Source organism: Meleagris gallopavo, chromosome 4, assembly GCF_905368555.1.
Source record: "Meleagris gallopavo chromosome 4, MGAL_WU_HG_1.1, whole genome shotgun sequence".
NCBI lineage: Eukaryota > Metazoa > Chordata > Aves > Galliformes > Phasianidae > Meleagris > Meleagris gallopavo.
This window is the reverse complement of record NC_139407.1, coordinates 370,914-394,673: the sequence shown is the minus strand read 5'-3', so window position 1 is coordinate 394,673 and position 23,760 is coordinate 370,914. Positions and strand designations below refer to the sequence as shown.

At 41.2% G+C, this 23,760-nt stretch overlaps 1 protein-coding gene across 5 annotated transcripts in view; it reads right to left on the bottom strand.

Moving 5' to 3' along the window:
• Positions 1 to 9,297: 9,297 nt before the first annotated feature.
• Positions 9,298 to 23,760, bottom strand: part of TMEM131L (transmembrane 131 like) — a 69,785-nt gene continuing 55,322 nt past the window's right edge. For 4 of the 5 annotated variants that reach the window (XM_085221959.1, XM_085221960.1, XM_085221961.1 and 1 more), the window contains 12 exons: positions 22,696 to 22,845; positions 21,522 to 22,138; positions 19,969 to 20,102; positions 18,530 to 18,654; positions 17,170 to 17,327; positions 16,579 to 16,764; positions 15,460 to 15,538; positions 14,386 to 14,471; positions 13,075 to 13,189; positions 12,086 to 12,174; positions 11,150 to 11,295; positions 9,298 to 9,719 (listed from right to left, as the gene is read on the bottom strand). In XM_085221959.1, the coding sequence (XP_085078085.1) occupies positions 9,438 to 9,719; positions 11,150 to 11,295; positions 12,086 to 12,174; positions 13,075 to 13,189; positions 14,386 to 14,471; positions 15,460 to 15,538; positions 16,579 to 16,764; positions 17,170 to 17,327; positions 18,530 to 18,654; positions 19,969 to 20,102; positions 21,522 to 22,138; positions 22,696 to 22,845 (2,167 nt within the window). In that variant the 3' untranslated portion in view covers positions 9,298 to 9,437. Of the gene's footprint in view, positions 9,720 to 11,149; positions 11,296 to 12,085; positions 12,175 to 13,074; positions 13,190 to 14,385; positions 14,472 to 15,459; positions 15,539 to 16,578; positions 16,765 to 17,169; positions 17,328 to 18,529; positions 18,655 to 19,968; positions 20,103 to 21,521; positions 22,139 to 22,695; positions 22,846 to 23,760 lie in introns of those variants that run through there. The other variant, XR_014882799.1, reaches the window with a different exon arrangement.

Below are 23,760 nucleotides of genomic sequence, written 5' to 3'. Positions count from 1 at the left end.
TTGAATCCTTGTTTTAGAACATCAGAAGCAATTTCTCTGGGCGAGGCACTTTTCTTGATTTATCTGCTGTCCGAGCACCATATTTTTTAAATAATTAGACAAAATCCAGCCAGCTCTCCCCAAGTTCTTGTATACCATGAAAGTGACAGTTTTGCAGTTTCTGGCAGGGATTATTTCTATAGTTTTCTTTTGCATTTGCATAGTCTTTGCAAACCAGCTTTTTAGATGCAGTTGTAATCACTCAAGAAAAATAATTTCTAATCAAAATAAAAACACTTTATAATAAGATAATGTCAATAATTATTTGAAAAACACATGTCAAGTCTGACAGAACCACAGAAATATCTGCAAGTAATGAGTTTTTTCCACTAAAATATATATTTCTGATTGCTCCCTGACTCTGCAGGCTTGGATATGAATGAGAACAGACATCCCAAGTTGATTTGCAAGTACACTTGGCTAACTTGCAAAGCAACTTAGACAGCCTGTAGAGACAGCAGTAGAGAGCTGTAGTAACTCTACAACTTCTGCAGGTCTTTATCATGTGTAGGACACACGATAACAACTACTTTGGAGTGATTTGGTCCCTAATTTGCAGCTTTTGGTTGAAAGAACAAACAAAATTGGAGAGTGTTTTAATGTTGAAGAGCTTGGGGTTGGAAATGATAAAGTTGAGTGTTCGTGGGTAAGGATCAGGGGGAAGGCCTGTAGGGGGGACATCTTGGTGGGGGTCTGTTATAGACCGCCTAATCAGGATGAAGAGTTGGACGAGGCATTTTATGAACAGCTCGTGGAAGTTGTGTGATCACCAGCACTCGTTCTCGTGGGAGACTTCAACTTCCCTGATATATGTTGGAAATATAATATAGCGCAGAGAAGGCAGTCCAAGAGGTTTCTAGAGTGTGTGGAAGATAGCTTCCTTATGCAGCTGGTATGAGAGCCTACCAGGAGTGGTGCCCTGCTAGACCTTCTCTGTTGAGGATGCTCCTCAAGATGGAAATCTTAAAGGCACAAGAACAGTGCCATAAGGCAAGCCATAGGGGAAGAAGACCAGTGTGGATGAAATGGGAACTATTGTTGAAATTCTGGAAGAAAAAGAGAGTCTGTGTCTTCTGGAAGAAGGGATAGACTACGTGGGAAGATTACAAGGAAGTTGGGCAAAAGACCAACTTGAACTCAGATTGGCCACTGCAGTAAAAGAGAGTAAGAAATCTTTTACAAATATATCAACAGTAAGAGAAGAACCAAAGAGAATTTCCATCCTTTACTTGATGCAGCAGGGAATGAGGATAAGGAGAAGGCTGAGGTCCTCAATGCCTTCTTTACGTCTGCTTTTAATAGGCAGATCAGTTATCCTCCAGGCAATTTACACCCTGATCTGGCTACGCAGAATACACCCCCGGTGATTCAGGTGGAGACAGTTAGAAAGCTCCCCCTCCATCTGGACTGTCACAAGTCCATGTGGCAAGTCCAGCAGTCTCCTGGGGAAACTGGCTGCCTGTGGCCTGGACAGGTATACCCTCTTTTGGCTAAGGAACTGGCTAGAGGGCCATGGCCAGCGGGTAGTAGTCAATGGAGTTAGGTCCAGGTGGCGATCCTTTTCAAGTGGTGTCCCTCAGGGGTCGGTACTGGGGCCCATCGTGTTTAATATCTTTATTGATGACCTAGATGAGGAGATCAAGTGTACCCTCAGTAAGTTTGCAGATGACACCAAGCTGGGAGGTGGTGTTGATCTGCCTGAGGGTAGGGAGGCCCTTCAGAGGGATCTAGATAAGCTGGATCGCTGGCCTGAGGTGACTGGGATGAGGTTCAACAAGGCCAAGTGTCGGGCACTTTGGCCACAATAACCCCAAGCAGCATTACAGGCTTGGGGACGAGTGGCTGGATGACTGTGAAGAGGAAAGGGACCTGGGGATGTTGGTTGATGCTCAGCTGGACATGCGCTGACTGTGTCCAGGTGGCCAAGAGGGCCAACTGCATCCTGGCCTGCATCAGAAATAGTGTGGCCAGCAGGAGCAGGGAGGTCATCATCCCTCTGTACTCAGCACTGGTGAGGCTGCACCTCGAGTGCTGTGTTCAGTTTTGGGCCCCTCACCAACAAAGCTAGTGAGGGGACTGGAGCACAAATCTTATGAGGAGCGGCTGAGGGAGCTGGGATTGTTTAGTCTGGAGAAGAGGAGGCTCAGGGGAGATCCCACTGCACTAGACAACTTCCTGAAGGGAGGCTGTGATGAGGAGGGGTTTGTCCTCTTCTTCCAGACAACAAACAGGATGAAAGGAAACAGCCACAAGCTGTACCAGAGGAGACTTAGATTAGACATTAAGGAAGAACTCCTCTCAGAGAGTAGTCAGGCACTAGAATGGCTGCCCAGGGAGGTGGTGGAGTCACCGTCCCTGACAGTGTTCAAGAGGCGTCTGGACGAGGAGCTACGAGATATGGTTTAGTAACTGTGGTAACAATGGTAGTTGGAGGATGGTTGAACTAGATGACCTTGTAGGCCCTTTCCAAACTTGCGATTCTGTGATTCTATGGTTCTATGGAAATTACTGTAATTGCAGGGCTGAATTGCAATTCAGAAATAACCACAGGATAAGAAAATCTTAAAGCCACTGTCCTGTGGAACACCAGGTTAGATGTCCCCTGGCACTGAACTGCCCTTGCAGGCACAAGCAGAGCTCTGTTCCTGGGGCCCTGAAAGCCAGCCCTCCACACCCTCTGGCCCACAGGCTGCACACCTGCCTGCCTTTCAGCTTTGCACTTACACAAGTGTCAGCACACAGATCCCTTTCTGTTTATACAAGTTATGCAACGTTTGTGTTCCTTTCATGTGCTATTATTATGACATCATTTTAAATTAATTTCCTGTGTGTTTCATGATTAACAGTCTCAGCAAATGTACTTTAAAATCAGCCCCTTGGAGTACTTTATTTCCCTAGGTTGGTTCCTTGTGCACTTTGTTCTAGCTCATCTCTGGGAGCCACAAGCCATGCACAGCACTGAGATGCATGATGCTGCGTTGGGAGGATTTCCCTCCTGACATTCACTCCCCTGCACATGTCTTCATCTGCAACAGTGGTGTCTGTGCAGCCTTCCACTTTTAACAGATACTGTTCAAGTCACTAACAAAAATGAAAAAGAAAAAAAAAGTGGAAGATGGGACAGACAGGGCAAAGGCTGGCTGCACTCTTCTCCCCTGCTGGTCAGATGTCCTAGAGTCATCACAGAACCATGTGAGTTGGAAGGGACTTCTAAAGGCCATCTAGTCCAATCCCCCTGCAATACACTAGGACACCTTCAGCTAGATCAGGGTGCTGAACTTCTCTGTAACTTGTGTAAGGTTTAAATTTCCTCATAAAATAAGTTTTCCTTACACTCCCCACTGTGAAGCATACACTGAGTGACCCTGCTCTTGCATGGGAGCCATGCAAGGAGTAGCAAGCTGGCTTGCTAGGCAGAAAGGTGTAAGCCCATATGTCTCACTGCATACCAGGATGGCACTGACACCACTGTTGGTGTCATCGCTCCCACCTGTTCTGGCTCTGTACAGCTTCTGCAGAACAGCCTGCCAGTGAACTGCTCTGCCATTTGGACCCCATAGGAAGTCCCCAGAGAAGCCCACATCCCCCAGAAAGGGACCTGGTCACAAAACAGTCCCTTTCCATTTGCTTTCTATGATGGTGCTGGCACAAGAACAAGCATGAGTGCTACCAAAGCTAACAAGCAGGCCCAATAATCCCTCCCTTTGCCAGAGAGCCATTCCTAGGCCTGCCGAGCTTTCTCCTGTGGACACGCACAGGGAGGTTTGTGTCAGCACCTATCTGCAGGAAGGAGGCAGGCACTCTGGCTAACAGCACTACAGCACTCGAGGGCAAGGTGCCAACCTTGCTGGGTGGCTCCCTCCTCCATCTGCCATTTTTCACTTGGGTGGTATGTTTTGGCTTTATGTCCTCGATAAACGTCGCAGAACACCAAAACAAGGAAACAAAAAAATCAAAGGAAGAGAGATTACTAATGGATCTTCCTTTGTCTTTCCAAGAACCAGCCTTACCCAGGCCCCTACTGCATTTTAAAGAGCAAGCCAGGAAGTGAAGTTACTTAATTCCCCCTCAATTGTCAATGAAGTGACTGCATTGTCTGATTACTGAATCACATTGCAAGTGTTACTAAGTGTGACTTATTGATGATCTACTTGCAAAGTAAAATGGGGAATGCAGAGGAAGGGTGCCACCTGTCCCAGGCCCAGGGGTTTCCCAACTATGCCTTTTATTTCTGCTCCCACTGACAAAGTGATGCTTTTCAGTCAAGGCAACTACAAGGCGAGATTCCTTGCAAACAAACAAACATGCATGCAGCATAAAGATCAGGCAAAAAAAGTAGAAGCCCATGTCTTGGAAAGCCATATCTCAGTGAGACAGATGGAGGAAGAGCCATCATGCACACCATGGCATTCCCCTGAGATATTATGAGGTTTGCCTTGAGCAGCAGAGCAATAGGACGTGGTAGCAAGACATTAAACTAACATTACATCTGAGGATACCAGAAGCAGCTGTTTTGCAGACAAGCTGATAAAAGTTCGTACCTTCTGTAAGAGCAAGCGTTAGCTCAACCATAACCCTAAATATCTGCATCCCAGAATGCTTTGGAAAAACAGCTCTAGTACAGCACTATGGTTTCCATCATAGCAACATGACAATCAATACGAACTGTACAAGATTGGAGCCAACTTGTACCAACTTAAGCCAGGCATGCTATGGTCTTACTTCTCATCTCTATCAGGAAGGTAAAACAGATATCCATGATTACATGTGTTGACCCAAACATGTGGGGGGAGGTGCTGATGTAATTATCTTAGGTAAGAGACATGAGCAGCTCTTCAGGCTCTCTCCCCACCATGAAATATATCCTCATCAGGCTCTCTCTCAGACCTCTGGCTTTCAGACGTTCTCTTCTCTTAATATCTGCAGTGTGTTTGGGGCAACCTTGGGTCCACAGTAGTAATAATTAAAAAAACAAAGAAACAAAAAAACAGAGCAGTCATTAGGCTTTACACACTGCAAGAATACGTGCAGGAATTTGAAATCAGCAAGTTAGTCCCATTATTGTACGGATATATTTGGTCTGACACTTATTAAAATGCATGACTGCATGTGCCTGGTAAGTGCTTCAAAGTTGTTCCTTTGATCTACACAAAGATAAAACTAATATTTTTGTAGGTATACAAGAGAATTAGTTACTGGACTAGTTAAAAACCCCTTAACTTTTGAAACTAGTGCCATCTGTTTCCTGTTTTTATTTATAGAATACTCTGTCCTCTGAGGTAGAGGAGGCTCAGGGGAGACTTACTGCTCTCTACAACTGCCTGAAGGGAGGCAATGGAGAGGTGGGGGTTGGCCTCTTCTCCAAGATATTAGTAATAGGACAGAGGGAACAGGCCTCAAGTTGTCCTGGGGGAGATTCAGGTTGGATATTAGGAAATGCTTCTTCTCTAGAAGGATGGCGATGCTTTGAAACAGGCTGCTCAGGGAGGTGTTGGAGTCGCTGTCCCTGGAGGTGTTCAAGAAACACGGAGGATATGGCACTGTTGGACATGGTTAGTGGGGACTGGTTGATGGTTGGATAAGATGATCTTAGTGGACCTTCCAACCTTCACGATTCTATGGGTTTCCACAATGCTGGAGACGCAGGGCAGCAGTGAGATTGTTTTCCATTTGCTCACCAGCACTGCCATCATCCTGCTTTGTTCCTGTGAGCACCTAGCAGCAAGCAACGTGTTCCCACAGCCTTGTCACCGTCTGAGAAGAGTAGTGGAAAGGTTATAGTGCTTTTTTTTTTCTTTTTATTCTTCTGCAAGGTTCCGTTCTCACTGTTGACATCCGGCTTGTGCTCTGCCATTTCATACACAGCATGGTGTAACACCTTCACACTAATAAAACCATGAAGTGGTGCCGAGCAAAAACCACAAGTCAGAGCTAGGAAGCCCAGCAGCTCCTTGCAGGGTGCCAACGTCTCACTGCAGCACCCACCCTATCACTGCTTAAGCAGCAAGCTATAGGTCTAGCTTTGAGACAGCTGTGACCCTGAGCACCCTGCCTCTCCCAGGCACCAGCCCAAATTCAAAAGCATTTGAGGAGCAATTTAAGCAAGCAGTAAGAAACAAAGCAGACACTGTGGAAAAAGTGAGGTGCTCACCATGCACCCACAGCAACAAGGCAGGCTTTTTATCAGGCAAGCACAGTGTGGCACTCCTGTAGAGTTACCAGCACATCGATAAAGGGAGCAGCAACGCTAGGCTGTCAGCACTGTGGTGCACCTGTGCCCCTGCATGGGTGATGAGCTTCAGCCATTGCTGTGAGGAGCATGAGGACCCAACAGCAGTATAGGGCAGGGAAAGCAGAGCTGCAATCACATGGCTATGGTGACACAGACATAACACCCTGCATCTGTCCCACCCATAGCTCACAGCAAGCATGCAGAGAGGACTAATAATGGGGGTGATTCAGCAACTAGGAAAAACAAACAGCAGGCATTGCCCAGGGCTGGAAAGGATAAGAGCAAATGCTAGAAAACAAGGCCCCACCCCCCACCATAAAAACCAGTCCGTCCAGTTCAAATCCTTTCCGGCAGGATGGGAGCACCACATGGATCAGCCTCACTTACCAGAGTCCCAGGGAGCTGCTCCACTGCGTTCCGTCCCACCTCTGTGCAAGTCACAGATCTCAGCCACAGGAGGCGCTCGCTGCAGCACTGCTAGGCTGGGACAGTTCAATGCTCCCTGCAATAGATGCTGTCTTGCATGGTACCTATAAACTTTCATAAAATGCACCTTGGCTCTAGGATGGAAACTGGGGACAAACAAGGCAGACTTGGCTAAGGTGTCCTGTGCTAACAGGGGACGGCGCAGCTTCATACTCAGTCCCTCCAGTTCCCAGCGCATGCCCAAGATGCCACCAGGCTGCTTAGAAAGGGAACACAGAGGACAAGTCTCTCCTTGGGAAAATGCTGAACATCCTAAGTTTACATAGCATTCACACTAGGATAGAAATCCATGCTGAAAGCTTTGCCCTGCCTATGATTTCCTCCCTCCCTCCATAACCAGCCCTATTAGTGAACTGTGCAAGCATCTCCTCTTTTACACCACTACTTTCGTTTTTTCCCTTTGCAATCTTAACTATTTCTACAGTTTTTGAAGATTCTCAGAAAAAAAACATAACAGTTTCAGAGAACTCGACAAAACTCCTGAACCTGCTAATAGAAATTCCTGGCATGAGGCAAGAAATTCGAAATTATACTGCTCAAAACTATTAGATGCCTTTATAGCTATTCATTTAAGCAACCTCTTCTGGACCAGAATTAGCAGAATTAGTTATTTGGGTGCAAAGATATCTGTAGTGGAATTAATTATTTCATCTTCCCCTTTACTGGAGGAGGAATTGAGCCTCAATCTCTACCTGTATTCAGTGGACTGCTCATTAAGAAAGGGATGTCTCCTGATGGCAGCAATTATCCCTGATAACCTTAATGAGCTTGTTACATTCCTCTGTAATTGTTACAAAAAGTTACATGAAACATTTTGCTTAATACTACCCAGCTCCAGGGGGGATTGCATTTCAAACCAAATGATTGTTCATGTTTCTTATGTATGCATTCCTCTTCTATTCCTTCTGCAGCCCCCTGCCATAGGCAACAGGTGCACCGAAAGCATGTCAGTGGCTAAGACTACTTCCTGTAGCTTAAGACTGAATTCAGGAAGCAAAATTCATATTTACATGGGAACTTTGCAGCAGCTACTCTGGTCACAGCGTCCCTTCCAGCAAGATGCATCATGAGTAGCAGCCAAAGACTCCTGGTTCTGAAAAGCATTCAGGGATGATCTGATTTTTCTGACACTAAATCCAAAGGAAGGCTTAGAAGCACTCTCCACCTGAGCAGCCAAAGCAGTGAAGTGCAACAGCTTTCCAATCACCCTCTTCTTACTGAACTAATTTGAACACACATTAAAGCGCAACACTTAAGAGATGTTTCAACAAAACTTGTTTGATAGTAACAGTGTATTGAAAAAAACTACTTATGGAAATGTGTTGTTTCTGAGGTAACATTTCAAGAACTGAGATGGCATTTCCAACCAAAACCAGCAGGTCCGAAGAGGTGGTCTGATAGCTCAGCAACGTGACATGACTTGCAGAGTTGGAATTTATGTCTGGGCTCCTAGTTTGCCAAGTAGCCTTGCACATGGGCTCATCAGCTACACTGCAGTGCATTAACTGCTCTGCCTTCACATAAGAAGAAATGTGAGAACTTCAGTTTGTTGTTGTCAAACAGAATTCTCATCTTCTTTCTGTTTGTGCAGCAGGAAGCTGCTCCTCCTGACCTTCCTCAGCAGCAACCCGCAGCTGCTGCTATGCCTGCAGCCACCAGAGACTTTGCTTCATAATCCTCCTCCAAGCAGCTGCTAGGGGCTGCTCTTAGGCCTTGCCCTTTCCTCAGATTTAACAAGCCTGCTTGCAGAGGGCATGCCACAATCCCCTTGCCATCTTCACCCGAAGAGTGAAGACTCCCAAACACACCCTGTAATGCCAGAAGAAAAGGCTGTACTGTGACAGACAGCAGATACAGATGGAAAGATTCCACCCAGAATGGGGTCACAGTCCTTTGGTTGCTCTTCCCACTACAAAGGTTCAGCCCCAAAATATGAACAGTGCTGTTCTGATTTGAAGAGTGGTGTGAACTCTGCACTCAAAGCAGTATTTGCTCCAATTCAAGTGCTGCCATTTAGACAAGGGCAAGTTAAGCACACTGAAAACATGATACTGCAACAAAAAGGCTAAAAATCTAAACACAAGGTATCAGGAGCCACTGGCAAGATAGCTCCTGCAGGAAACGCCCATTCACCCACAATGCACAAGCATCATGTCATCCAACTGATGGCTTGCAGTTTGAAGCAAGCCACAATTCAGCCATTTGTCTGTTTCCAGAAGTTTGTACTGACAACTGTGTCAGCAGCAAGAGCGGCACCACTTGGAACATGTATGACCTGCATCAACAAGCAGCTCTCAGCGCTGCTCTTTAGTACAATGCAATTATTTGCTTTATGATTTTGTACCTACAAATGCCAGAAGACACCTAGCTTATACCGCAGAATGTAAACCTCAGAAGAAATGCGCAGTATGGGTTCATGGATGCTTCTAAGAACCTAACATCTATTCTTGAAAAGTTTTGAGATTTAAATTTATAGCCTTCACTTGACAATAGCAGCATCCTGAACGTTTTGCTTTTCAAAATGCACTGAATGCTTAGACTTCAGTAAAAAAAAAAAAAATTTATTTTCAATATAAAAGTGCCAAAATATCCACCAACATTGTAATCTATTCAACAACCAGCTTACTCTAGTAATCAAAATTGCAAGCATCTTTATTCACATTTTTAAATCAAATTCCTTTCACACATTTCCACAGTAACCCGAGTCCCTCGAAAGCGGGAAATTTGGATTTCGGTTGGCTGCTGCTGTAGTCCATATGTCCAAGTTCATGTAGGCACGGAATGGGTTAAACCTCGGATAGTATTCCTGCTTACACATAACAGCTTGGTTCTCAACATGGGTTGAGTGTTGGGTCGTGGCACTGATAGGGCAGCAGCTTTCATAAGCATCACTCTGTGGTGCCCAGATGGAACCAAAAAGTCCAGACACTGGAGACAAGCTTCGGGTGCTCGAGAGGTAGGGCTGCAGAACAAGATAAAAGCATCATGGGGAGCTGCAAAACAGCCCACTCACCAAAGAGCGTGGAAGAAAGCAACATTTATGCAAAGAACTTTGGAAACTCGCAAGCTGAACATTAAACAAGCTGACAAGACAATATAGTTGCCCAAAAGATTACAGCAGCATTAGCATGCTCTCTGCGTGGCACCAATATCACCGTAACAAGAATACAATATTTAGTTCTGGTTGGGTTATTAAGAAATACGAGGGATAAGCAGATGGCATAAAGAGCATCACACGTGGTTTGGAGAGTTAAAAACTAAAACACAAAGATGCCTAAGAAATGACAAGGAAAAGGTTGATGTATGTGTTATTAATGAAACATCATGCACACCAGAAGCAAAGAAGGATATTCAGTATGGAAAAGAGAATCCAACTGGGAGCTAGAGATTTTAGGTAGAAAAATTTCGAAAGCTTATGAAGAACCTCCTGGAAAGCAAGATGTATTAGTCTGCAAGGAAACCTCTCAGAAAGGTCATGGAAGTCTTGGGACTTTTAAAATTGAATGAAACACTGAAATGTACTGTAGTGAAAAGTTTGCCAGGGAAATGAACTGAATTATCCAATGTATTTTCCGATCTCTACCTTCAGTGTTTCCTGGCATTCTTGAATAGAATATGAAATAAAGCTACATCTATTTTAGGAAACAGTCTTTTACCAGTTTTGCTACTTTTTACATTGAGTAGAATTTTTAGTTCTGCAGTTTGAAATATTTATTGCTTTATTTGAATATTTTTATTCAAAACAAATTATTACAAATGTAGTAAAAAAATATCTAAAATATAAGATTTTGAAATCTGAGCTGAAGAGAATGCAGTTGCAAGTAAAGACTGCCTTGAACTAAGGTCAGCCACACATTGCACTGTGGGATGACACAGACATGGCTAGTCCATACAGAAAGGTCAAAGTAAGCATTCAGAAATCTACACAAATCCAGCTTAAATCATTTTGATTTCCCAGGAAAAAAAAAAACAAAAACTGTCAAAGTCACTGAGAGCAGCTGTCCATTTAGCCCTACCATTTCTAAATCTCTCTGGATTTTGCTGTCAGCACTTTCTGTATTTTACCCTCATATGGAAAGGTTGATTTTGATAGGAAAAAGTCTCAGTAGACTAAGCAAGTCCAAAATATTTTTCCATATGTAAGACGATTTTAATCAATTTGCAGGCAAAAATGATCCATCTTAAAGAGTTTTATAGACAAAGCCCAGGAACAACCTTGACCAACAACTGGGAGAAATCCATGCTACCAACACCAGCATCAAACACATATGTCAGGCTACTTAAAGGAAATATGAGCAACATGCAAGCAGTAGGTAAGGGCAAGGCAGGTACACACTGGGAAGGCTTTTCAAGTGGCATAAGAAGGCAGTGCCTGGCAGTGGCAATACTCACTGTGGAGTTGACAAAACTGGCGGGCTCCCAGGTCTGCGGCATGTTCTGCGGTGCACTCCAGGTGGAGGTGCAGCTCTGGTCAATGAAGGCTGCTGTGTTCTGCATCGCAGCTGTGCCCGGGAAGCCGCTGGAGTAGTTCATGTTTTCTGCGGTTTATAAAACAGGGAAGAGAAAATAAGGCTTTTGCCTTATTTAATGTTGAACCTTCTTGGAGCGAGACATGCTGGAACCAGGCTAAGCTTTTGGTGACTTTAGGCAGCTTCCAGGCAATGCAGCAGCAAAGCATAACGGTCTTTAACAAGACTACCATTTTGTACTAGGGCCCCAGTAACAAACTGCTGTCAGGAGAATGGGATAAAGAGTAGGCAATCTCCTTTCTGGAGAAAGCAGTCTTTATTAGCTGCAGAAAATGCATGGCAGAATCTACCCTGGCTTCATTGCCAACTTGCCTCAGCTCTAAGCACCCGAGAGATTACCCTGCTGCCGGTGATACCGTAGCCTGATCTTCAATTACTGCTTAGGTAATGCTAAAGAATTTTAGGTTCTTGCCAGAGTGTGTCCCAAGCCAAGAAACTCTAGCCTGCAAAGGTAATTGGTCACAAGAGGCCTTCTGTTTCACACACTGGAAAGCAAGCCAGAGGAGAAACAAAACAAAATTGTGCAAAAAAGAATTGTGTAATACTGTGATTACAAGCATTTTTCTCTATTCCCTCTCAGACCAAGTCCTTTACACTGGATTTTCATGCTTAATGACTCTATACAAAGGCCAGCTTTCCCATCTACCACATGCAAGCAGTGCTTTTTTCCTATAGAGTACTCACCTGGAAAGTATAAAGTTCATACACCCAGATGCTTATAGACAAGCTCAGCCTTTTGTTTGAAAAGTTAGGTTAGAGAAAAAACATGCTCAGTGGTAACTTTTTAAATTCATCTTACCTTCTGGAATAGCACCATATTCGTTCATCTCTAATGGACAATACATGTTGGAAAACTGGCTGTCACAAGTTGCATTCCAGTCAATGAAGCTGTCCCAAGAAAAAGAAAAGTGTGCAGTCAGAAACAATTTGCAGAACTTCTGAAAATTATTTAGACATACTTATTCACTGTAAAACTATCGGGTGTAAAATGCCTGTAACTGATGATGAGGCTCTTCACATTCTGCTTGCCATACAAATTCTGCCAGCACATAATCATGGTGATCCTCTCACTCTTTATTCCCCCTGAGAGAATGAACAATTTGTAGTGATAGCTACCAGAGTTCTACAACACCTTGTGGGGTTCAACTTCTTCCTCCAGAAAAAGAAAATAATTAGATTTCTTTCCCACAGGCACAGAAGTGGTAGATAGAAAGTGAAATACCATGATTTGATGGGGAAAAAAAAAAGATGCAATACATTATTTAGCATTTCTATGCAGAGCACTCTATAAGGGGATTTGCACAGGTTTCCTAAACTATGCACGCTTAGTGTAGGGATCATACTTTTTTTCATTCAAATAATTCAAGTATTTCAAGAAGACTTTCAAGAGTAATTCTTAAACATACGACTTAGAGAGCAGACTGCCAGCCATTACTCCAAGTCATCAGGGCTGCAGTCTGTAGACAGTTGAGGTTAGCAGCCTGGTTGGGATCACATCATCATCGTTTGGGGATTTGTGTTACCCACTCTTTCACTTTGGATGACAGAATATGACTTGAACTGAAGGCATATACCTGTATATGAGTAGGAACACCACTGAGTTTGTATGAGCGAAGTTATGACATACTAATGAAAAAAAACATGAAAGACTAGGGGATTGAAGCAATAGCATGAATTATAATATCTGCAAGGCAAATGATAGTTAAAGATAGCTCAAGTGCAGTTCTCTGCACCAGAGAAAACCTTAACAAAACATAATCCATGTTGTTTGCATGAAACATAACTTGCCTGTTGTGGATTGAGGGTGTTTCTTGGATCATGCATGGCAGATTATTCTCAAGATTGTAGTTTGTCAGGCAGATGGGCTGGGGAGGAGGCCACAAGTCCCCTCCTGGGTAAAGACCTAAACAGGGGAAAGGGAATAACATGCAAAACAGGACGGAGGCTTTCACCAATTGTGAAGATCATTGCAATGTTTGATTCTCCACAACAAAGACTATATGGCAGATGAAAAATCTGGAGATATCAACCAACCTATTTATGTGACAAATATCAATCTTCAAACAAATCTCAAAATTTCTATTTCTTAAAAAAAAATATGTAGAAAGAGACTTGAACGAAGAATTTGTAATTCCACAAAACAAGAGTTCTCAAGACACCTATCATAGAATCACAGAATGGCTTGGGTTGGAAAGGCCCTTCCCTCTTCTCCCCCCTGAAAAGATCGTTCAGTTCCAACCCCCTGCCACAAACAAGGCCATCAACCTCCAGATCTGGTACTAAGTCAGATAGCTCAAGGCCCCATCCATCCTGGTCTTGAACACCTCCAAGGATGGGGCATCCACAACTTCCTTGGGCAACCTGTTCCAGCACCTCACCACTCTCTCTGTGAAGAACTTCCCCCTGACATCTAGTCTAAAACTTCTCTCCTTCAACTTAAAACCATTCCTCCTCCTCCTATCACCATTAGTTATCATTCTAACCTAACTGCTCAACCACACTTTGTCACCATTTTCTTGTTTGTACCTCGCCAGACATCCGTCCTACAGCAAAAGGCACTGCAGCATGCTACTCAAAGAGTAGTTTTCAAACTCCATCTGACCACACTGAACATTTGGCTGCTATGAATCCCACTGAACAAGTTAATATTGTTTCCCTCCCGAGATACAAAGGATGAGAACTCAGCATTTCAAAACTCTGACCCTATCTCATTCACTACTTTCAAAAAGAGCAAGTCCTGACTGGAAATTTGGAGAGGAAAAAGTGGTGGTGACATCTGATGCTGAGCTTCATTTTAACATAAGGAACTGGTGTTTTCATATCCCAGCCACGTTATTTTTAGACTTAAACCTATGCAAAGCAAGAGAAGAAAAACACCTAAAAATGAGAACTGAAAGCAAAATGCTGTATTCACACAGAGAAGATACAGAAGAATATCAAAGCTGTAAGATTTTGTTTGCTAACTTTAATCTTAACTTGCCTAGAAATCAAGATCTAACAATATGTGTATGATCTCTGCATATACAGAGAACGTCAGCGACATCATTGACACTGCTTGGCACATACTGCAAAGCTCAAGTTGTTAATTCAGTAACTGACCTTTGTTCTTTTCAGGATCTGCAGCTATATCAGTGAAATTGGGACACAAGGTATCAGGATACTGAGGAATGCTATTCATGTCTCTGCTAAATGAAAAGAAAATGGAATTTCTTCAATCAAGGCACTCTTATGTTACGTATTTCAAAATATTTCAAAATAAAGATATACAGATGAAAAAAATATTCCAGAGAATACAACTCTTGCTATTGCTTTCCCAGGTTTTCCCTAAATTTTCTCATTATTTTGAATTACCACTGCATCAGCTACTAATTACACATACAAATCAAAGACATCTTAATAATCTCACTTATATTATCCAAGCATCAAACTATTGGAAATTAATTTAGCAGCTCTTCCATTAAGATATTCATGAGCTCTGATGATGTTTCAGTGCTCCCAACAACTTTCAGACAAGTTGACTTCTATGTATATGAAGACACAATAGGCACACAAACATCAATTCTGTATTCATCAAATGCCAAAGAAACAACTTGTGAGCGGAAAGGGAGCATTTTTAAGCACCAGAAACCCAGAGAAAAAGGATTAAATTGTTTTTGCTAGTGAAAATAGACAGTTATGAATGAGAAGTGAAATGAGGATTCACAGCAATAAGAATTGTAGACACTATTTCTACTATAGTGAAGAAGTGGAAAGGAAAGAAGTGGAGGGGGAAAACAATTTCCTAGGAGAGCATTATTCTCATTAAAAGAATAACATCAACTTGAAACTCTCACTTCCACACATATATATAATTTTTACTTTAATATAACTTAGGGCCAATGGAAATGTAGCAAGTTGCTAAGATCTGTAAGAAATCAGGGGGGAAAAATAATTTCCTTTACTCTCAAATTTTGTTTTACATTTCCCCAGCACAATCCTTTTTCTGTCTCAACTGCACAGATCTTTCCACATACTGAGAAAGATTCTTCTTCCAAGTAGAAAGTGCAATCAGATGATAAAAATATAGTAAACCAAATACAATAAGACAAGAGGTATAATTCACCAAAATGAGACAAGGTTTCAAGTTGGTGGAGTTTCTTTCATGTCTTACAGGCGCAGATTCAAATTTTTTACCTGGTATTGCAGATGTTATGAGACAGATTTAAAGTGATAGGAGTTTCAGATGGAAAATCGTTTTGTGAAATATTCTCCCCTAAAGAAAAGAATGACTGTGAAAATCAAAGATCCTAAAAAAAGAAGTATGCACAGAATATTTATACACACAGACAGACTTATCAATGGTGTTAACAAAGTTTCTTCTCAGACTGGAGTATCACTAACTGCATTAATACAAAGTGATTTATTTTTCATGTGGTCTTCAATGTATTTTTTCATCAGTAATTATCAATACTCTAAATGTTAAGAGATTCCTTGTTACTATCAAATTTATTCTTAATTTGATATGACTTCTAAAGAAGTAATAAAATCTGACAATAAAGTAACGTGCCCACAAATCATTATCCATCATATCACAGGTTCAGACTCATCACATAGTGCCCTTGCTAACATAAGACTGTGACACTTTATGCACACACAAATGTACATAAAAATGCAGGCACATTTTTTAATTCTCCAAAACAGGTTCTTTCAAGTACCTGAAGTCACTTCAGCACTTTTAAAACATTTATTTCTATCACTACACCAATCTGGCCAGCAATGGTAGTAACTGAGTCTTGGGCTTTCAACTATTTTAATGGTATTCAGGCATTCAAAAAGATGCAGTAATTACCTACGTTTGCCACTTCTCATACGCTTCAAGTGTATCAGGCCTCCTGGTTCCTTCTACCTCAAATACAGTTACCCAATTCCAGCACGCCGAGATCCATTCTCATTTGTACGATTTCTTAACTCAAACAACAAGATACTACTTTTTTTTTTTTTAATTAAAGTGATATAACATTCAAAAGACAAAAACTCTTTTGACTAGAGACTCAAGTTCTTCCATCTTTCCTTGAAAACAAGATGTGCAGCTCCTTAGCGCAGAGCCTGACACTTCCTTTGTAGCCTTCTGACACTGTCTCTACCTACAAAACTTGTGATATCAAGTTATTTAAATATGTCCTGCTGCCTGCGAGAGGTGCCCTCCCTTACGAAAAGGCAACTTACACTCCATGCTATGGGAGCTCTTCATTCAGCAGGAAGGCTGAAACTCTCCCACTAATTGCAGATGTATATGATGTTGACAGAACTTACGGGATGGAAGAAAATGCCTGGCAGTAATCATGGGCTTTTTATCTCCGTCAGAACTGCTGGTACTGCTCCAGCTACCCCAGCTCCCACGACTGGCGCGAACACTTCCTGATGAACTTCCGCAGTCTGAGCTTGAATCAGAACAAAACTTCTCCAAACACTTCTTTTTGGACCGTTGATAAAACCTTTCTAAAGAAATAATAAAAATAAATAAAAGTTACCTGAAATATGTATTTACAGTAATTCTCTAAATTTCCTGACAGGAGAAAGTAGTATCTGCTGTAATTCTCATCAAGATGAACATGCCAACCCCTACTATGCTAAGCTAATAGCCTAAAAGACAGCTCCAGTGCAACGAACACAAGTGAGGATACAGCACAGTTAGTGGCACACACAGCCCTTGCAAAACAAGCAGGAATGATGGCCCTGGCACTGTGCTGACCAGTTTTTAGGAGGAAGCAGTGCCTGCTCCTCTTGCCAGCCCAGGGTTTGAAGACAAGAGGGACAAGGAGGTCTCAGGAAATGAGCACAGTTCTATTCCCAGGAAAACATTTTATGCTTCTTCCCCAGTTTAAGACAATTCAGACTGCATACCTGTTTCTCCCTGTATAGACAAGCTCCCAGGTTTTTGGTCTGCTTTACAATTTTCCCCGTCACCCTGAGGACACCAGGCTCTTATTCCAATATTCGCTCTCAGGTCCAATCTTTCATATTCATTGCACAGATGCTTTAACTCACTCTGCTCGGGGACCCTAATACAACCACATGCAAAGAAACACAGACATCGTTATTTTTTCCTTTTAAGGAACATCCAACTCAAACACCCCAACTCAAAAGGCTGTCAAGGCAGAATGTGGGATGAGGAATAGGTTGATGAGTCTTCTTTCTCAGTTTTACCTTAAAACTCTCTGTTAAGGCTTCCCCAAAACACAATATTCCATCACACAGACTCCTCGAGGAGAGCAAGGCAATGCATGCAAGATTAATTCCATTCTCTAATGAGGAAGGCACTGATACGTTACAGCAATTAACACAATCTAGCATTATATGGAGATCTAGGTTGACTGGAAAATGTGCCCTACATCTATTTCACTGACATAATTATAACTAGAATGATCTGGTTATGAAATGTGAAGTAATTTCAAGGTTTTCCTAGTCAAACTGAAATATCTGGAGCCAATATAGTAACCAGAGTACTAAGGCAAAAGGAATAAAACTCAGCTGTCAAGTTTCTACAAGAAGGATATGGGTACATCCTTGTCATAGAAATGAGAAAACTGTGAATCAGTTTGAGGAATAGACATCAAATTTCAGTACTTCCATTGTTTCTCTTTCCTACCTGCAAAGCCTTTTACATATGCTGACTTCCCACAATGATATTAGTTTGTTTATAAGTTACAATAACTCCTTCAAATTAACAATTTCACTTGTCATTGAAGCTTCACTGATGTTACTTCTCAGCTCCTCTGAGGTAGATAACTTTCAAAAATACAATTGTCTCTTTTCTTCCTCCCTCAAAACTATCAGAAAAAACATTCCCTAAGTAACACTATACAGCAGATGATTCGCCTGATGGTGGAATAATTTGAACAACTTTGTCTTCCTTTTTCACAGAAAAAGAATATGGCTGGATCTTACCCACACAGTACAATAACAGAACATTAGCCATCCAAATCTAGAGGCAGCAAATGTCATGCCACAGCAGAGAGCAAGCACTGCTATGTAGTAGACTGAGTCTATTCACATGCAGGTTTACAAATGGTTAAATATTTATTTTGCTGGCGATATTTCATACTGTGTATTCTTAGCAATGAAGCCCCAGGCCAGGACTACTGAGTATTTGCTTAAAGAGATAAAGCAATCTGCCTAACGTACTATGCAAAACTCAGCAAAACTCTGAGGAAACATTACTGCAAGTCTGGATTTTTTCATGACTCAGTGAGGCAACATATACCTTGTATGTATATTAACGTTCTTTTTCTTATTTTTCCGAGATGTTCTATTTCTATTCCAATTCGTATTTGGTACATTTCCTTCATTCTTCTCTTGAGGTTTCTTCTTCCTAAATGCATCTTCTTGCTGAAGATTAAAAAAAAAAAAAAAGAGCTAAGAGAATATATGCATTATAAAACAAAGTTACCTCAATAAAATGAACTCCATTAGATTTTCAAGATAATTTTTTTCTGGACAAAACAGCCCAACCCAGTTGCATAGTTACTGTATGATTCAGTGCCTTTCCACAGCACTTTCTCTTTCCTACACCATCAGCTTGATCAGTCTTTCCAAGAATCCATCCTTCAACAGATGATGAGAGAAAAGTTTCTGAATTCCTAGAGTTAACATTTCACCCTCACAGCATCTAGCCCTGACTTGCATGGAAATTAAAAATACAGGGAGAAAAAAGGAAGGCAGTCAAAATCCGCCATGTGCTAAAAAAAAAAAAAAAGAAAAAGAAAAAAAACATCTGCCAGATTTATGAGCAGTCTGTGTGCAAGTTCAGCAGCAATAAATCCTCCTTTTCCTCAGTGACTTGGGGGTAGGGGGGGCGCATTCATCTGAATTAAACTGAGGAAACTATGTGGTAACTTAACCAACAAATAACAGTGACTTTAAGAAACACAAGGAAAAACAAACAAGCACTATCAGCTGCAAACGAAAAGGAGTTTGTAACAACAGTTCCCAAAACAAGACTAGACCTGGTCTTTTCTAAACACACATGGTAAGCAAATCCTCATTACACCTTACTGTCATGCAACTATAATGCTAGTAAACAGGTCACAAACATAAACCAAGCTCTTAGATGTTAATTATTAATTCTTAATTTCCAGGTGACACTTTTTTCATGTCTACTTTCACTCCCTACACTGTCTACAATACATGTACAATGCATTGTGTTTATCCTGTGCTCAGAAACTAGGGATGTAGAATGATTCTTCTCAGCAGCTTCAAAATCTGCTAAGGGTCTTCTGCTTGCTTTATTCTCCTTACAAATCCCTGACATAAAGCCCTAGATTCGGAAAGGCCCCACCAGACCATCCCCACATCTCCAGGATATGCTCTGACATCATTGCTGTGGCTGACATCTGACATCAGACTCCAGACTATCCCTACCTGTTCTGATGACACAGGAGAAAACGTCTGCCTGTGATGCAGCCAACATCACAGTGAGGGTTGCTTTAATTTTTACCCAAACTGTTAATCTTTCTATAACTCAGCATTAGTATGCAAGGGACGTGAGACAGTACATCTGCATTCTTCCAAATTCATCTGATTTACATTTCAAACTATGGCTCTGGCTGTAATATTCTTTACATATGCATACAAACATATCTATACATATACACAAAAATAAATAACAAGATCATTTTAAATTTAAAAAGCAGAAATACAAACCTCAAAAGAAGTATTCTCCTCTTCTTTACGTCCCTTATTAATCTTTTTCTCAGTGGAAGGCTTTATGTTGATTTGCTTTTTTAAGGTCTCACAGTTTTCTGTTTCATTCCTGAGAAGCACTTGCTGGTTATTCCCTACAATTAAAAAGTAATACGAGTTTGCCTGAGAAGAGCTCCTAACTGCATCCACACTGCTTTCTTTTTGTAGTTCACTTTGGCCTACATCTTAAAAAACAAACAAACAAAGAAAGCTCCCAAACCATGAGCTTTCCAGAATATTTAAGCCTCTGATGCTGAACACTTCAATATTCAAAGCTAATGTTTGTGCAAACATTCTGACAGCAATTGCAGCAAGTGGCTCTGTATCAATGCATACTAGTGGGCATACATAAATCTCTGTTTCTACTCATTTGAATTTGAATGGTTTGGGTCCCAGCCATGGGGTCTAGAAGGTAGAACTGGAAGCCAGACAATATTGGTCTTAAAAAAGAAAAAAAAAAAAACAAAAAAAAAAAAAAACACACCTTGCAAGCTCAGAGAAAAGACTTTTCAAAAAAGGGTAGTTTAATATATATATTTTTTATCTTTAAGTCTCTAGTGTGTCCTCTGGGTCCACTGGAAAGATAAAGGCAATTCATCCTTTCTTTAGGATGGATGCAGCATTAGAAGTTTATAGAGAGTCTTGTGAGAAAGACGAATTACTCTTGTGTAGTCTTGTGAACAAAAGCAAATAGATGAAAGAGGAAGCAATTCTCAACAGCTGACTGAACTGCCCAGACAAACCACAGTCCACTGCCTGAACCTTGGAAATACTGCACGGGACAGAACTAACTTGAGCTCTGACTACACCAGCTGTGAAAAGTGCACAAGGAATGCAATTGCTTATCATATTGAACTGGTTTTCTCAAATGTGAAAGGCATGCCCAAGCATTTTCACATTTTCCTACCTACCAACCAACTATAGCATCTCATCCACCCTCTCCTGTCTTGCTTGAGTAGGCAAGGAAGGCTACTAGAGCTTTAAAAATGCTTCACTTCCATATAAATATGCAAGCACCATATGCATTAGACAGCAAACTTGTGCCTGCCATATCTAACAATTAAGGACACAAAGGGTAAGAGACCAGTCCAGGGTAGCAACAACACACTACAGCAGTGCCTGGAACCCCTTCATTATGGCTCACTTGCTAAGTAAACTGCGACATACCAGAACCATCATAGTTTCAGCAAATGGCAGTCTTTAGCACACAACTATCTTGCTGAAACCCTATTTGATAAGAGCAATTCGCATCTTAAAAGTAGATCAATAACAATTATTTTAACCATTAAAATGCTTCAGCACAGGCTTGAATCTGTAAACCAAGTACAATTAATGACTCATGAAGCAACAACTTTTAAAGCAAGCCATTTCCTTAGGAATGTAAACAAAAATACCATACTGCTCGCATAAATAATGTCACACCTTGACTTAAAACAAAGGAAATCCTGACCACAGTGAACTTTATACTTTACTTAATAACTTAATTCAGCAACTGATAATTTTGTTTTAATTACCGCTATTCTTCTTAGAAATTTCTTGCAGTTCCGGCTGTTGCTGAGGTGAACTTCTTGACAAGTGACTTTCAGGTAGCTTCTTAGACATCTTCACAGGACAGAACTCCTGTTCCTTGAGCTCAGCTAGATTTTCAGAAGCTTTAAGGTTAGTTTCCTTAGGAAACATACATGTTTGAAGATCTTCCTTCAGACTGCACTCTGAAGAGCTACTTTTAATGAGAACTGTATTGTTTAGTGCACTTTCTTCTTTGCCAAGAAAGTTTTCTGGAAGAGTTAAATTCTTGTTAACATTTATGCCATTTGCATATTTTAGAGTTACCCAGTTCTCACTGACAACATCAGCGCAAATGTCCTCTTTTGGTGCTGAGATTTTGTTCTCCACAATCTGATTTTGTTTCTCATCAGTAGTTGCAATGGCACTGCCAGCTGCTGCATTTGGTTTTTGCTTACTGTAGTAAACTGAACATTTGTGTTTCTTCTGAGAGTGGCTATAGGTCGCAGGACTTCTCTTTGCAGCATTTTGACTTCGGCTAGAAGTAGCGCCTACAGACAGGAAGCCCTTCCCTTTACCTTTATCTGAGGAACTATAGGAATCCATAAATGTCTTACAGCTGCCCCTGCAGAAAACAAAATCTAATTGAGACTCGGTTTGTTTTTTACGGTTGCTTTTTAAATTTATGAAGCAATCATGAATTGTTTAATAGTATACTCTTGTAATAAAAGGGGGCATATTCACAAGCCATGAAAATGTGCTAGCTAGAAAATATATCACATCGGCCAAGCACTTTCTGATTTCAGTGGGAGCTGAGAAAGACTAAGTATGTGCTTCAAACACACACTTGCGTGCTTGAACAAATGCCCAAGCTCAGAGACCTGGGAGATCAGATTTGAGGACCATTCACTTTATCTTCCACTCTTAGCTTTCCATGGCTGCTGTACATGGTGTTTCCATTAATTCCATCACACTATTTTTACCCTATGTACTACCAACAATATACAAGGTGAATAAACTCGAGTTCTTACATCTCTCTTTTCTGAAGATAAACATATGCTGCGATATTGAAAACACTCTGAAAGAACAGGATCTCATCTAAAGCAGCCCACAGCAATATCAAAGTACTAGCAGGCAAAGCACTACTTCACATTAGAAAGAATGAAGAAAAATTATTTTTACTTGTAAGAATCAGAGCTGATGACATCAACAGAGTTGTTGTTCTGCTGCAATGAAGAACAAGGATTTGGTCTCTGTCTTGATTTCATGAACTCTGCTAAAATATACTGGGCTTGCTGGAAGGCTATCAGAATCACACCTAGCAGGGACAAACTGTCAAAGAAGAAAACAAATACCAGTGTCTACAATTGACAGGAACGTTGTAACAGGACGTACTTTTCGAATATTTTGTTAGTCAATTTCAAGGAAGAATGCAGATGAGAAAGTGCAAACTAGTAATCCTAATAGCATTTTTTGTTTTGTTGTTTGTTTTTTTTTTTTAAATCTTACAGCTCTTTCTACTTGTTATCTGGAAAAAAAAAAAAAAAGCTCAATCTTGAGCTTTACAAGGAAAACAAAATCTAAAAAAAAAAAATTCATCCTAGAAGAGAAAGCTATAATGTGATTTAAAGACCAGTTAGAAAAAAAGTCTTGCTACAACAATGTATGACAATGTATCATAGCATGATTGCATATTAACCTAGTAAGTGCCTTCCATATATACACTATAGATACGCCATTATTTTTATTTACTACTGTTCCTTCCTCTATTTAGTTTCTTAGAGGAAATACTAACATAAAATGGGCTGCAGATGCCACCATTCTTCTGAGGTAAAACTGACTGCAAAATGTCCTCATGTTTTCTCTGGTGTTTAAATTGCAACAAACAGACTGATTAGAACAAAAATCTCCATAATTCATCAAATCACTTTTCATATAGTACAACCTTTGTCAGCTAGACAACAGAATGAAAAACTACTGAGTTTTTAAACCCTTATACTATCTTTCTGCTGCGTCTAGAACCACGTAACATGGTCGTTTTTGCTGGCTGCTCGTCAAACATCAGTGCAAACAGAGCCACAGTCTACAACATGATCTCAACTGTGCAGCATATCTATTATCATGATATTTATGCTCAGTGCTTGCCAGTTCTGATTGCAGGAATTCAGGGTTTGTGCAATGAAAGCACCAGAAATTATCTGTCACAAGCAGAGCATTCAAATCACAGTACACAGTATGAAAGGTTAC